The following is a 17,054-nucleotide window of genomic DNA, read 5'->3' on the forward strand; positions in this document are numbered from 1 at the left end:
TCTCGATGGACTTATCACAAATCCCAAACTATCCCATCTGTTCTTAGGTCATCTGACACCAGATGTGAGAGCGCTGTTTTCTCTGTATTTGAGTCGTCCAGTGTTGACATGTGTTGTCATGACAACAGCATTGTATCCAACACAACAGTGTGGTCTCCATATGCAAGTTTTATGAATTTAAAACACTACCTTAGGGAACTAACATTTATTAAGACAACCTGATATTATTTGGTACCTTGAGTGCAACAGGAGTTCATCTCAGGGTTTGGTAGTGTTTGCAGAATAATGTACTTAATTTAATTTAAACTGTCTATTTTTCTTTTCTGAGCTCAATAGCTTGAGCTTAGTTTCCATTCAATGTCAAAACAGTTGCTTCTTAGGACACAGAAGCATTAATGAATGACTAAAATGTAAATTCATTTCAGTAGTTTTAGATGCAATTTCATTTTGTCTACAAGTTTTGGAATTTCATTTTCACCGCATCACCGCAAGGAACAAAAGTACAAAGGGGTTTTACTAAAGTACACAATTAGATTAGGTTGGATTTATTCTGGCAACAAACACGAATTGAGTTGAAACTGGAATCAAACATAATAGAAAACAAGTTATTTTAAAGATGCAAATTAGGTAAATATTGAAAAAAAGTACTTCAGATGATAAACATAAATATTGACAAAGAAAGCAGGATGAAAACCTGAAAACAAATAAAAGTAAGCTGCTGCGATGTCTACTTAACTGATCAATGGTAGGGAAACAGGGATAATGATAACTTAGTTGAGAGGGCTGCAAATCCATACAAGTGGGAAGGACAATGACACTGTGGTCTGGTGAAGGCTTATGATGAGCAACATGGCCAAAAGTTGGTATAGACATAGCAATACATCTGACTGAGCAACAGAGCTAATGTATCTTAACTGATGTCACATCTGAAATTATCACATTTAATTTGTTTGTATTCATCTGGTAAATGGGTAAAAGGGAGTTATGGGTGCATTGAGTATTAAACTGTAGCGCCTTATCAAGCTACTTAAATAGCCATTTAGCTGTTGGTTCTGGACAAAAACTACCGCTGTTTACTTTGAGAGCCTAGTATGGCAGCAAAGGTAATGGTATTCTTGACTATAAACCGGTCTGATCTGGATTAAACTCAAAGCAGATGGAAGCATGTATATTATAATATTTCATGTAAAAGAGCTACAGTGAGTAGCTCATGTTTGAACTAATGGAGAAAGATAAACAAAGAGATGTGGAAGAAAAGAGGAAGTTGACTTTGAAACACTGAGACGGATAAAAAGCTCAGAACTGGATTGAATTCAAACAAAGTAAGCCTGAGACGTGCAGAGATAATGATGCCGTCAAATCCATCCTTTGTCAGCACAGAGATGTGATCTGATCCTCTTTCCTGCCAGACCCCAAAGCTGCGAGGGAGGTAGACCCCTACTGCACAGGCTTGTGGTGGGGTACGACTAAATATTATTTAAGAGTGGAAATCTTTTCTCAAACTCTTCCAAAATCATCATCCTCATCTGACTCTCTTGAAATCTCTGAAATGGTAAATTGGTAGCTTTCATGTTGGATGGTCACAGTAATCTTACAGTGTCAAAATCACTTAAGAAGGTTTAGTATGAAGACACTGGAGTTATGTTAGTTCTGGGTCAGGACCAGGAGACAGAACCTCATTCTTAGCGACACAAAGCAGATGAGACAGAGGTAATTCCACCACCACACACTCCGGTCACTGACAGTGAGCTGACAGTTTGATCTCAGTTAAATGTCATGGCATTCAAGATGCTCAGCCACAGCTACCTTTTCACAAAGAACCTCCACTGGAAATGATTCAATAAAGCTGCGCTACATTTCTGCACAGTGCCTCACATAGAAACCAGGAAACCCCATACAATTTGTTTTTGCACCTGTGATAGCTGGCAGCTTCATGTCAAGACTTTATGCATCACATGACATAATTAAAGTGAGGTGCATCAAGTCGCTCCTCGTCCATCTGCCTCAAAAGACCCTTGACTGTGACTGGCCTAACAAGCAGGTGGATGATGTCATCCACACAGACACACACAGCACATAAGAAACCTGATCAGTGTTTATGAAAAAGAGAGAACATAACCACAAGGAGATGAAAGAAGTGGGAAAACGTGAGAGAGAGGTTTATTGTTGCTCTCCATAAAGCTGTTCTTTTGTCCGGAGGTCATGGTGGGAGCTTCCAAGGCCTCCTCTGGTCTGAAAACATTCTTCATCATGTCCTCCACTCACCCCTCTCTGGTGTGCGTTCCCTTTATCAGAGCACACATTTCCAACCCAGCACTGCACACACTTCCTGGCTAAAGCCTGTTTGCTTCTTCATCATTCCCGTCCATGAACCCGTCTGAGATAAGTAAGAAGCTGAGTCATCTGCCACAGACCTGGAGCAGAGCCATTAATGGGAAAGGGCCCGGAAAACGCAAAATGGTGATTGTGTTAGCTCATGGAGTTGATCAAACTTATCTTACTAGCATGATGATATTATTCACTGGTACTCAGCAAACGTCCCAATTTCAAAACAACAAATGAATAAGGCAAATTTTAAATGACATCAAAATTCAATGATCAACCCGTCCTGTAAGAAGATCACAATATTTGAGTTTTAAAGCATTTCTTGGACCTGGTTTGAGCATATGAGTCCTTGCTGACCCTCAATGGTGCTGGCCAAAGAATATCCACCCATTGGTTAACTATCCAGTAGAATGATCCCAAAAAATTTGCAATATTTGTACAATGCAAACAACGTCTGAAAAGAGAATACACATGTTTGCATTTTGACTTTGTTGATGAGTACTCATCATGGTTCCTACAATGTTCCTGAAGTTCATGTTTTCGTATTGTCAACACAAGTCAAGTTTTTTCTGAACTCGACACTGGGAGACCTGGGAAAAGTGCGGCTCAAGGCTCACACGAGGCCCTTTCACTGTATTAAGGTGGCCCACACAGAGTAGCACTAAATAACTGCTCATGTAGAAAGACGGCCATCTGTAGACTTGACTTTAAATGTAACCTGTTAAAGGACTTTCTTTGTTTTGTTTGTCCATTTTCAGTATCTCTAAAAACATTGTCCCTCAAAACACATTGACGGATAATCCCATTTTATAATAATCAGCCATTGCATAATATTTACATTGTTATCCATAGTTCTTTTATGACTTATGTTTTGAATAAGGCATCTAATATTAAATAATAGATGACCAATTACAGCTTAGGACATCATGACATGTTGTAATTACACTTGTTGGTATGCTTAATTACAACTTCTCCAACCATGTTTTTACATTATGTCCTTGTTAATTATTATTATTAATATTATTAAAAAGAACTTTAATTTTGAGAAGGTTGTCATCCCTTCTGTTTGTCTGCTTGCCAACCCCTCACAGTCCCGGTATATCATGGGACCCCTTAGGAAATGTTGTTTCTCATCACAGCTTGACACTGATGGCAATATTCTTTTGCAAAATAAGGCTGTGAAGAATCTAAATTGTTTCATTCAGCGTTGACTGAGAATTACCTCCAAGACTTTCCCAGTGATGTACTTCTTGCAGCTTTCACACTGGATGCCGAACATGGCGTGGTAGTCCATCTCACAGTAGGGGATCCCATCCCTGATGAGACACATCAATGATTTATTGTATCAATCTTCATTCATGAAATGTCAACAACTATTTGCTTTTGGCTGATAGCTCCTTTACAAACAAACAAATTGTGTGTTGTTCTAAAATGAACATAACACAAAACACTAGCAAGTCCAATCCAAACTGGGCTTCTTACTTTCTGCGGAATTCAGATCAGAATGTAAATGTGTGACCTGGTCCGACACAGTGTACACTCACTTGCTTATGTACTCGGCATTGAGGACTTTGTTGCAGACTTTGCACTTGAAGCAGCCGAGGTGCCAGTGTTTGTCCAGTGCTACAAGAGACTGTTCATTCTTAAACTCCTTCCCACAGCCACAGCAGTCTTGGGACAATCAAGAGAATTGAAATGAGGAACGTTTTACCCAGATAAAAGGCTGCAACTGATGACAGCGTGAAAAGAAATCTACTGACTGTGGACAGCTTGAATGGGTGCGGGACTGTTGGACGGCAGCGGCTGGGTACAGTTCTGACAGATACACTCCTTCCCATTAAATGTCACGCGGTCACCGGCTGGAAATGGCTGTCTGCAAAAAATGAAAACATCATATTCATTTTAGGGACATTCACACATTAATCGAATATTCATACAATTGCCCTCTCGCAGTCGTATACTTATTCTCCACAATGACTCTCTGTGCTTTCACAATGCGATGATCACAGCAGAAAACCGCAAACATCTAAGAGGCACATTCTGGTCTAAAATCAGAGCCTCCCACGCAAGATAGCATCGGCAGAAGCACACACGTAGAAAACCTCACAGGTCAGACATGGCACATGAACTGGGAGACTAAATAGCTGCACCGACTGACCACACACTTAAAATTCCTGCTAGAGGAAGGATCCCGTTACCGTCAAAGGCAGCTCCAAAAAACACACAAAAAAACACACACACAACTGCATACACACGCGAGCAGTCGGTGAAATCACATGGCTGGAGACAGGTGATGACGGCTGGGAGACTTGGTGCCACGTGGTTTCCTAAATTTAAACATGAATGTATAGTCTAGGCAGAGGTCCTCACACACGTGCAGCACACACAAATACAAAACCACAGAGAGGCGCAAACAAAGTGAACGCCCTAAAGTCACTGATGTGCTTAACAAAGCAAAATCATATATAAAGAACCACTCTTGTGCTTGGGTAAATTTGTTTTAATAATTAGTTAATAGTACATTGTTTTACTAATTCAGTTTTAACAAAAAAAAAAAAAAAATTGTTAAATAGTTTTAACTAAATGAGTTTCAACTAATTTACCCATAATACTGATGTATAGTTGCTAAAGAAGCAACTAGGCAGCGTGAATCAGGAAATCAGGCCTGGCCCTCATAGGATTCTTACTTGCAGGAGGCACAGATGAAACAGCGGGGATGGTAGGTCTTCCCCAAAGCAGAGACCACCTCGCCCTCGATGAAGTCCTGGCAGCTGAAGCAGCGTGTACCGTAGAGTCGCTGGTAATCCTGAGTGCAGATGTACTCTCCCTGCCGCAGGAAGAAGCCTCCTTGGGCAAGTTCGCAACCACAAACTGAAAGAGCAGAAGGTGAAGAGGGAGAAATGGTTTAAAACAGAAATGTGGTGTAAAGGAAAATAGGCAGATATTTCATGTTAGTTTCACAATTGTGGTGTTTTTATTATTCACTCTACATGGTCCATGGTGTCCTAGTCGAGACCATCAAACCTGAGATCTAATGCAGATTGAGACCAAGAGTTTCAGGGCCAGAGACTGAGTTGGGATGAAGTGTTTTCCTCCCTAACAAACATAGGTCACAACAAAAGAAAAACATACCTAGGGATCTATCAGTAATAATCATGATAATGTCACGTGGCTTGGGAGACAAATACTTTCTCTTTTTACTATCTACCATTAGCTAATGACTCACACGGCCACAAACGAACGTTTTCATCTGACCTCAGAGGAGAAAGATTAGGTGTTCAACATGTGATGCTCTGATTCAACAACAGTAATTCTCCAGTTCTGTTCTCCTGGTCCACCCCGCTTACAAACACAACACTCACAGAGAGTATCCATGGCGACAGCATGACATCGTGGAGCAGCCACACCCTCCAGGGAGCCCTCACTCCACATTCCCAACCCTTAAGCAAAAACCGATCCCCTCCTGCCTTATGTGTTGAAATAAGATGAAAGACAGATAGTACAACAACACCTGATCACGATCAGATCAAGTACTTGAACAAGGTCAGCTGTGTGAAGTATTATGCGGGAATGAGATCACCTCCAGACATACTTCATCTTCTACATAAACTGAACACGCTCCACAAAATAAGGTGGTGAATGTGAATTATGACTGCCAAAAAACAATGCAACTTATCAACAGGCTGCGTTGTGAACTCGAATTAACCTCCATTTGCTTATCATGTTCTTCCAGGATTCACGGCTCTCTCTATGAAAACAACCACAACAATATCAGTGGGAAAGTTTTCCCAGGATGTGGATGTCATACTTTCCAACTTATGTCCGCTTTAGAGTTCTGTCCTGGACAGTGTTTGCAGACAGATGACAGTTGAGGCGGGCAGAAGCCACACTAGATCACTCTCATTCACCTCTCCATAAAGCAAATGAAACACAACCATTATTGAGGGAACCAAAACTAAAAGAGTCAGATATGATCTCATCATCATGTATCATCTGCCAACCCAAGGAGAACCTTAGATAACACACTCTAGATTTTAAGGACTGAGGAGTGACCTGAATTCCTGCCACTATTCGGCCCTGTATCTTCCGCATTCATTAAGTGTACTAACTGGGATCACTGCAGCTGCATGACAGTTTATTGCATTATTTAGGGACCAAAACATTAAAGCCCCAATGCAACCAAAAGAAGATGCTGCAGTAACTCCCATTAAATGATCAGCAAAGACCTCTATCTCAGAGGTTTACCAACAGTTTACTGAGTTCAGTGGGATCACGTCCAATAATGTAGAAGTATCATGGCACGTAGAACCTCATTGATGTCTCAGCTGCGATGTCAGATGAGACATGAAATCATGTTTACTCCGATCACAGACAAAACTTCATTGTCTGATGGAGATGGTGGCTAAATTAGCCACAAAAAATAGTTCCCACGGTTCTAAGATCACTGGGATTAGCAGACGACTGCAGACAAAGTCTTCGCTGTTACAGCCATGAAATGTAGAAGTACTCGAGACTTGAACCCAAAGTTAATGTCATTTTTCAGATGATATCACTGTTCCATCTCTGTGGCAACCACCGTTGTGTTGAGGAGCCTGCCTGTGGACCAGAGGGTGAGTTCATAAAGATGCTCACTGTGGTTTTGTCCCGAGACTTGCCTGAGAACATCTGAACCATCCAGCTCAAAAAGTCATCCTGGAGTAAATAGAACTGGCTTTTCAAACTGTTTACCTTTGTTTCATACTCAGACAACCTTTGTAAATCAATTAAATCTCAGGATTAAATCACTGCTCAAATAGACAAAACCACAAGGCTCAACTACACTCGCTGTGGAATACGGTATGTGACCTAACAACCCTTCTAAGTAGAACAACAAGTTACTTAACAGGAAAATGCAGACTTCAATTTCCGACAGGCGGACTTACAAACTTTGGGGCCACTTACATAAGAAGCATGGAAGGACCGTGTTGACGACATTTCCTCAAGAGATTGAGCCTTGTTCCGCTACCTTTACGACTGAATGGCTCAATGTGCCACACATTTGCAGCGTGTCTGGATTGTTAAATAATATATTCTGCTTGTTTTATGAGTAAACACAGAGAGCAGAGGGAGGGAAGTCGTACATTCCAGGGATCTGGAGCAGAAGTAATCCACTTCCTTCTTAACTGTTACTGTACAGTAGCGCTACATCTTCTGTTTTCCTCGTAATGCAAATGCAGAGTGAGCCAAGCAGGAAGCTTTCCATCGACAGAAAGCAGGTTTGATTCCAACAACCTGTCAGGGAAAAGGTCAGAGACCACCACGGGTCAATGAGTAATCAGCGTTAAGGGGGAAAATCTCAGGTCCCTCAAACGTACCATACTCAAGATGCCAGTTCAACGCTGTCTATAGTGACCCAGCTACAAACTGTGGTGCGAGAGGAGTGGGGTTAAGCTTAAACTAGCCTGCCACATGGCCCATGGATGCTCAACTTGGAGTAAAAGGCTTATTTAATTTTAAGACATAAAGAAAACTAGAACCACCACACTGTATGCAGATTTTGTGACCTGCAGAAAACACCAATGTTTTTGCTTTTTTTAGGGGGGCGGGGGGATTTTGTCAATTTAGTGAAATAAATCTGTATATATTTTTGCACTTTAAGGAGAAAAAAATTGTGAATTATTGATGAGTATTTAGTTCTGGTGGTAGATAATTTGACACCAACTGACAAGATGCTGTTGTTTTAGATGTTGCTCCATAGACTATTATTTCAGATTTGTTGTTGAGTTTATATTTTTTTTTGTCACACCTGGTTCAGAATAACATATAATGCTAAAGGAATTCTGAAGCTGTGTGTGTGTGAGCAGGTGTGTGAGAGACTGTACATTTACAGCACAATTTAAAGAGCTGTCGTACAAAAAATATATATATGTGTCTGACATGAATTCAACCTTGACAGAGGCTTGCGACACCCATTGTGTTTCTGTGTGTGTGTGTGTGTCCCTTGGTGGGGATCCCATGACTCAGTATTCATGGGTGTGCAGCTATGCTCACACTATGATTGAACTTGTGTTAAATGACCTTGAGAGCTCAGTGCGTGGCTACCTTAAAGGTTGAGGACAGTGTTAGCTGAAACACGAGCACTGACAGCTTGATGTGTGAAGTACCTTCAAAGAAAACCTGACGTGACAAAGAGGATTCATCATAACACCAGAAGCACCTACTCTTCCAGGGTAAGAAGGTTATTTGGCTAGTGTCTTGACACTCACTCTGTTAAACTCAATCACAGAGCGACAAAATGAAACATTTCCTATCAGTGTAAAGCACGTCCACTGCAGAGCAATATGGGACATGTGCCTGTAGAGGTGCACTCACCACCCAGAAATAGACATTATGGAATAATCCCAGCGATGTATACTTATGTTTCACGCTAGTAACTCAGGCCTTGACGTTTGGCATGCTTTGATGTGACTCCATATTCGTGAATGAACTTGAGGGGACGGCGATATTAGCTACATATTGAGCAAAAAATGAATATAAATAGTGAACATCATGCTAGTTAGCTTGACCATGAGCCACAATATATCGAATTGAAGCATCAGACTGTATGACAAAACATACAAGGTCCATGTCCTGAAAACATTATCTAGAAAGGACCCATATGATATTAACTTGACATTGTTCAAGTTGAAATTGAACAAACTCTCCCTTCTAAAATCATGTGTTCATATGAGGGCGTGAAGTCAAATCTCTGACCGACAACACACACACACACACACCCCTGACTGGCTTCCAGTCCCTCTGCTTCCCAGAAGAAGACAATGAAGTAACCACCACCCAGCTGAGAACATCACAACCATGTGTCGATCTGACACCACTGACGTGAGTGACGGGACATCCACGTGTGGCCAGAAGCAACTCTTTCACAAGCTGCTTTCCACAACACTATAACCCTCTGAGTGGTTGGACTCAGACGGGAAAACAATTAAAGTCACACCATCTGCTGTAAAACCAAGCTGTACTAGTAAAACATCTCTTTACGTTCGACACTGTTTATCGCTTGTTTTAGGCTAAATATATTTTTGAAAATAAAAAGCACTTTTAACGTCGGATTATGACAAATTAAAAATAACCACCCTTATTCTGAAGCTCAAAGAAACCCCCTATGAGCTTATATCCTCATTGTGTTAGAACTGCAACTAGCTTCTTAACTTGACCCCACGTCTGTTTGTAACACTGCAGATTTTTAAAATACAGTCAAAAAGTCTACAAAGAAGCAAGTGGACATGAGAAAGAAGTTCCTAGAAATGAAAGCAGAGGCGTGCATTCTCTTCCCTGCGAAGGTGAAAGTTTGGTTCCAAGATGGGACAGAGAAAATCCACTAAACCTATAGGGGGCAAACTGTGCCCACTGCCGCATTGCCAAAAGAATGAGGAGTATTGACTGAAAGTTGCACGTTCAGATGATGATTCGCTCACATACGTGTCCAGCATTTTGCATCTAACAGTCTACATTTAAGATTACTGAATGGATTCTGGAAATCAAAATGGGTGTGATGAAGAAAAACTAAATCTGTCTGAGAAAAGAAAATGTGTAAAAATTGGGCAGTAATTGTTCTCTGCTCCTTTTCAATCCCTTAGATCAAGTGGATATAAAAGGGTTTGATGTGGGACTGAATTTGAACTTCAACTAAATATAATCTATTCTGTGTGATTCAACCAATTCGAAATACATTTAACCAGTTTGTCAAGTTTATTTTGATGTCAATCACAGTTTTGGTTAAATGGATATCTAGGACTTGTGTGCTGTTATGACTCACAAGCAAAGATGACAAGCAAGCTGTTGTTTATCAGGAGGCAGGATGATCCTGCATGTGACATTTTCCCAATATTTTCAGCCAATCTTGAGAGCAGTGTTGTCCGTGCAAGATCAAGAACAAACCTGGTGAGATGAGGAGTCCACAGAAAGCATGATTGTGGGTGCGCCCCCGCATGTGTGTGACCTCTGGGATTAAAAAGCAAACACTATACTCTCTTCTTCCCTTCACATTTATCGGTTTTCCTGCAGGCTTCAGGGTGTGACCACATACTTGAGCGTTCCCTGCTGCACTCAGCGGTTGCGTGGATGATGTGGTGACCACTCAAAACAACTAATCACAGACTAACATTTGTTATGTTTGTAACTGCGCTCTACTGCCAGCCATGTTTTAGGAGACAAAACAGGATGAACGACCACTTAAGCTGATGGTAGAAACCGGCAGCTGCTGTTAGCAGAACCGAGATGTGATGACACATGAAAGCGAGCAGAAGCTGAAGCGCTCGTGGTCAGGCTTTGAAATGAAGACGTCACACCTGCTGATGATCGTGTGATGAGGGGCATCTTAACTTTGACACTCGCCCTTCATAACTTAGTGGAGTGATTTACTGAGTTTGAACTTGGAAACACACTGTACAGTATGTCTGCTGTAACTCATCAGGTCAACACTTGAGAGAAGACTCACTGATTTCATTAAAGTTATTTGAGAAATATGCCGGCGATTGCAGTGTACCTTTACAAACAAAACACTTGATGTGGAAGTGTTTGTTCTGGACCCGGAGCGCCTCTCCCTTACAGGGCTTCCCACAGTTCTGGCAGGCGATGGGGCCTCCGCTTTTGCCCTGCTTCTGCTGTTTCACCGGGCTCTGGACCACCTGTTGCTGGAACACTGGACAGCACAGAAACAAGACGAGGATGTTAGACGATGCGCTTATGTAAAAGTCAAACTTTATTGATAAGCTCATTATGATTCTGAAGGACTGGGCCAAGACCAAAGACGTCAGCTCATGCAGTGATGCAATGTGACAGTATGAGGCCCAAAAAGCCTCTGTATTCCAAGAGCTGCGCCTCTTTGTCCTTTCAACGTTGGCCAAACGAATCAATGGAACTCTCAGAACAGACTTGGCATAACTTATAGTCTTCACAGGAGATTTCAGGTCGCCAGGCCAGCATAATCGATACTCCGTTGAGCCCAGTAATCCAGCTTGGAAGGTAATTCAGTCAAATGCTTTGGAGAAACACGTCAGAGTCATCAAGAGATGTTCTCTTTGAATCCAACCTGTTTCTAGTTTTCACTTCATTATGTGTTTATTGGCTGTTTTACAAGAACAAAAGACACACATTTCACAGCATAATTCAGATGTTGGACCAATGTGGAAAGGTCTGCACATGTTGTGACTCACGCTGCACTTCCAAGAAATTTTAACACAGAACACAGTTGTGCCTGTGGTGGTTCTAACTTTCTAACTTGCTACGCTTGAGAACTGTTAACGCTCATATTTAATGGGTGAGTTGACAACGCTGCAGTAAAACACGTCCTTTGTTATGAAACGGAGTTGGATGACTCATTCATGGTCGTTCAACTGTGATGAATACAGTAGTTGTTGCTATGAATTACTTGATATGTTTAGATATCTTAGGCATTCTGCCGAACCTTCCTAGGCTACTGAAGGCCTTCTTTTCATGGGGCACTGCTACTGTATGTTCTCAAGTCACTCATGCCAGTATAATCTGACCCTCCAGGGCGCAAGCGAGAAGCGAACATCATTTGTTTTCAGTCACAGAGAGAATAATTTTAATGATTTAGGTCATTTAAATTTAATTATTTAGTGCCCACAGTTTGTTCAACTAGATATACAAACTATGGAACTGCAGTACTGGGACTTATTTAACAATATATTCATCAAAAACAGGTATTGTTTATTATTTATTTACCAAAATTACTCAATCACAGATGGTGAAAAAACAGAGTTTATATTTATGATAACATGATAACATCTGATCTCAAAGTGTATCACAATTGTTGGCTCCTCTAACTGATTGTTATAAGATCATCATCACATGTTAGAGTATAATAATGATGAACTTCAATGTTGCTAGACTCGTGACTAATTTAATGCAGCCCAGTTGACAAACCTGATTTAAGAGGAAGTATCAAAATCACAAAGTAAACCCATCTAAAGTGTCTGAATGTGTATTTTCTGGATGCTACATCTGCTTGCAAACTCTACCACCATGTCCTCTTATTTGGAAGTGGACGCCAGGACACTTCCTGACAGGTGCAGGCATGTAGTACTGTGGGATCTGAACCCTCTTCAACCCCCTGAGGTGGCCAAATGCTCTGCCTTCCCATCCATCGTTGTCTCCATAGTCACAGGTTTGACACATGTAAAGGCAATATACATGTCTGAGACCTTCTTCATTTGCAGCAACTGAGGAAGTTCTCTGCCTATATTTATTGGTCTCCACGCTACAGGCGAGTCACTACCACCACTACCCATGCCACTGGACCTAATGTAAGCCTACACATGGACCACCACAACTCCAGTTGTCGCTGTCATCCACTAGCCTCCCTGCTGTCTGTTCTCTGGCAGGCAGCCATTGCTGATGCTTTTGTCCTAAAGGTCACAGACAGAGAGGCAGCGATGTGAGCAATGCCACGTTAATATGTCTGCACCACCACAGGACATCTCCAAGTACACACTTGACACACACCCAAGCCTAAATACAGACATAGAGGAACACAACATGGATGGAATTTGTAACCACACTTGGTGATTAAATGCAGACCAGCGGATTATTTACATACACAGTGCAGCCTTTGTTTCTGGATCACATAGAATCTGCCTCATAGCTGAAATAAAAATGTCATCTGTCTAACAAATGCACGAATGCAGGACCTTCAAGACTCACCTCAGCGGGAACACACACGCAGCTACATCGCAAATACCTTTTCTAGATACCACTAAAGCGCCTCCTAAAATAGAGCTCTCTCAACTCGTGGGGATCCCATGGTGCTCTGCAACATTCCTGCTGTGAAGCATCTAGAGGTGGGGGTGGGCAGGGGATCGAAACGCTTACATTAACTTAGTAACAGCATTGTTGACAGAGATGTTGACCTTGGTCACTCATAAAATAAACTATATGAAGTGTGTGTTGCTGTTTCTTCTCTTTGATGGTGTTGGAGTGGTGGGTGAGAAGCAACTTTTGCAACAATACCAGGGCCACAAAACAAGAAAAAACAGGATCAAATGGGAATCATCAACGATCACTGAGTTGTTGTTTTTTTTTTACTTTATACAGATCTTAATTGTTTACAGTGGAATACTTGGAAGATCGAGAAAAAATGGAGCTCAAGTGCTACTGTCATTACATCACAATGTGAAATAGCTGAAGTTGTAATGCTAAAAAGATGTTACAGAGCACAGATGTTGTCCTAACTAAAGGGCTAATGACCTGGTTGAGTAGACTCTGAAAATACAAATGAAGATAATGTCACTCAAAAACACAGCTGCAGTGGCAACATGAAGTAGGAGTACTCGATGTGAGTCTATCTTTCAAGATATGGCAGGTAAAGAAAAGTGGAACTGTTTATAGACATGAGGCTTTTGAACAACTTTAAACCCACCTCACCAGGGGTCAGCTTTATTGCCCTTCTCCCCAGTCATTTGGCTCTGTCTTATTTCACAATTTTGCAGACAGCACACGACAGAAATATACCTGTCAGTTACAGACTCAAAGTGCCACATTGCCATTTCAGTGACTACTACTGGTATTTGTTTTTGTGGCCTCTTTGTTGTGCACCATGCCTCACAAAACTTGTCGAAGTTACAATGCAGTTTATTTGGTTTGAATTGGAGCAGTTTAGATTAGATTATATTAGATGTCCTTTATTAGTCCATCATCTGATTCTGAAAACCACAAGGGTTACAAGCTATCTGAGGTTAGACCAAAAAATGTTTACCAATGCCTTGACACCCCAAATTTCTTAAAGTTTTGTTTAAAAAAATGGGGCAAAAGTAGACTGACTCGAACTTAATCTGTCATGAATAAATTCTTACTAAACTAGCTTTGCTGTTCCCAGAAGAAAAAGTCACAGTCACAACACACACACCCTTTTCCTTTCCCTAATTGTTCTAGCATCAAGCTGCATGCTTACTGTCCTCCATGTAACCCGTACTATATCGTGCTATATTTCAGGACTGTGTGACATCCACTCCTGAAGCTCTCCATGCATCTCACATATTATAAATCACAATATTCTAGATTAGTTCCATTCATCTCTGACATCCACCTGTGGAGTTAAACCTGCAACCTGACCTGAGTAGCATTTGATCTTTGAACCCGAGGTCTTGATCTACAAACAGCTGACCTTTGACCTCATTGGTAAATGACACCTTGGCACTCTCGAAGCCTTTTAAAAGAAAGTGGCGAAAGTGTCACGGCAGACTTGATGAGTGATATTAAAGTAGATCCCTGAGGTAGCTGCATGCGTGAAGAGTTAGTGTGAGGAATTTGGTGGAAAACAATCAGAGATACGATCTGATGGCAGGACAGGAGAAGGTGAACAATCAACATATGTCTTCAGTGTGGAATGGATCTAATGATGTACAGAACTTATAAGAGAATCTAGCATACACGGAATGCTCTTGGCACTGATCGAGGCATGAGAACATGGTCCACCATGCTCAGCGTTAGCTTATAGTCTGGTACAAAATAGCACACTAAATAAAGCTGATACCAACAGTATTTCACACTTTTGCAACATAGTAGTGTGAATCTGAAAAACATGAAAAAACATTTTTTGTCAGCACCTAGGAAATAAAACGTAAAAAAAAATGTTTTAGCTATTTAAACAGTAAATCAGATTATTAGTTTACTGAAACGGAATGAAAATTAAGACTAAAAGAAAAAGGCATGTTTTTAAATTTGAAATACCACTGGAATAGTTCCCATTCCATCTGATATTGAATGCATTTTTGAAATTCAAAAACATCCCTTCATGCTTCAGTTCATGTTTGAACTCCTCTCACTTCTCCGGCGAGACAAGATGACTCCAAAACCATATAAGAGTCGCCTTCATGGTCTCCGATCATGTTCTGTACATGTGCACATTGAGTCACAGGCGTCAGGAGACGATCGCCAAGTACACACGTTAATGAAATCATCGCTAGGAGTGATCATCTTGCCTTGCGGGGTTGTTTAAATGCAAATCAGAGGAGTCGACCTGTCTGTTGTTTCAACAACACATATTTGATGTCAGCAGAACACAAAACTCTTTGGAGCCAATACCCAAGGCACCAAATAATGACCGTGAGTGACGCCAAACTGGCATTCATTGGAAGGACATACAGTATATTGCCTTCCACAACAAATGACAAAGGAGATCATCTGTGAAGCTCCTATGACCTGTATTCGGGAGTGAAAACTTCATTTATCTTTATTTTTGATCATTATTTACATTTCTCAATATTATTTAATGTTTATCTGATTGACTCGTGGTTATTTTTTCATGTAAATGAAAATGTTTCTTTGCCTTTTTTATCCTCATGGTATCGAGTATGAGTAGCATATATAGCACCTCAAATGTTCATGCGCTTTAGATGCGGAGGATCCTGTTATCAAAGAGAAAACACATTCCCTCCTGAATAGTTGTCATGAAACAAATCAGAAACATTAATGAAAATATGAAATTCTCAACATAGTCTGATTCCGGAAGAATGTGGAGAATTGAATGTTGTGATAATAGTCACTACTTTCTTAATAATAACTATATTGATAATTCCAGTTGAGTTTTGCACATAGAGACTGGTTTCTATTTTCATCACTTGTATATGGGTATTTATTAATTCAAAGACCTGTGAGTCCACAACAGAAAAACCTGGACTTGAAGCATTGAGGACAGTTGATGATCATCATCTTATGTATCTACAACAACACAATGTTAAGAAGTTTTGCAACTAGCCTACAGAGCAGGCGCCGCTAGTTGCCTTACAACACACAAAGAATACAAGCTATCCATCCACAATTTTAGTGCGGGATGGCTGTGGGTTGCAATCCAGCATGAGGCAATTCCTAGAGAGAGAAGGCCACAGCGGATTAAAAACACTCATTTCCAAACATAGTGAAAGAGGAACTCATTGGTTAGGTCATGAGAAAGTGACAAGGAATAGTGCTTAACTATACTGTAGTTGTTCAACAGCAAAATGAATGAAAGAGCCCCTTAAAAATGTGGAAGAAAAGTCCCAGTTTGAATTAGGTACTATAAGCAATTCGTTTAAAAGAAGCACCTTTCTGCTTCAACCGTGACATATTTCTTGTGCGACTGAAAACTGGAGCAACATCCAATGTAAAAATACCTCAAAGTGAGCTGACAAAGATAAAAATAGCCTTGATAAAGCCTTGAAGCATTTCAGCGAAAGATGGGGGGCAGACATGAAGATGTCTGGGTGGACTTGCTGTAAAGTAGCCGAGGTCATGCGACCAGAGATGACGCAGCAGAAAATTGGGCCGCGCCACAAAAATGAAGAGTAAAATGGTCCACGGCGGAGCCTCGTGAGGACAGAGCTGTGTGGTGTGTGTAGGTCATTTGTTTCAATCTGAAGTGAACAAGCATGACTCATGGACACAAGCTCACTGTGAAACACATGACATCAGCTGTTTAAGTGGCCAGTGCAACATCCACACTGGAGATTTATCAGCTCATTCCTTGGTTGCTTGAAAAAAGTGCACACTCACTGAGGTCCTGAATCACATGGCCACAGTTAATGGAATCTTAAAGCGACAAAGCAGCATTTGATAGTAGAGGAGTGAAAATGAGTTTGCAAATCTTGCTGCTGCAGAAGGAAATCATTTTTAGATCTTAAATTTAGCCTTAAGCAGATGAACTTTGGTAAGTGTTTCCTACGCTTCCTGCGATGCACCGTTCGTACCCCACC

At 41.0% G+C, this 17,054-nt stretch overlaps 1 protein-coding gene across 1 annotated transcript in view; it reads right to left on the minus strand.

Moving 5' to 3' along the window:
- Positions 1-17,054, minus strand: part of ablim2 (actin binding LIM protein family, member 2) — a 34,797-nt gene that overhangs the window by 15,573 nt on the left and 2,170 nt on the right. The window contains exons 2-6 of the mRNA XM_053859228.1: positions 10,850-11,005; positions 5,013-5,196; positions 4,086-4,198; positions 3,870-3,996; positions 3,548-3,641 (exon numbers count right to left, since the gene is read on the minus strand). Of these exons, the coding sequence (XP_053715203.1) occupies positions 3,548-3,641; positions 3,870-3,996; positions 4,086-4,198; positions 5,013-5,196; positions 10,850-11,005 (674 nt within the window). The remainder of the gene's footprint in view (positions 1-3,547; positions 3,642-3,869; positions 3,997-4,085; positions 4,199-5,012; positions 5,197-10,849; positions 11,006-17,054) is intronic.

Source organism: Synchiropus splendidus, chromosome 3 (genome assembly GCF_027744825.2).
Source record: "Synchiropus splendidus isolate RoL2022-P1 chromosome 3, RoL_Sspl_1.0, whole genome shotgun sequence".
In the NCBI taxonomy this organism is placed as follows: Eukaryota; Metazoa; Chordata; class Actinopteri; order Syngnathiformes; family Callionymidae; genus Synchiropus; species Synchiropus splendidus.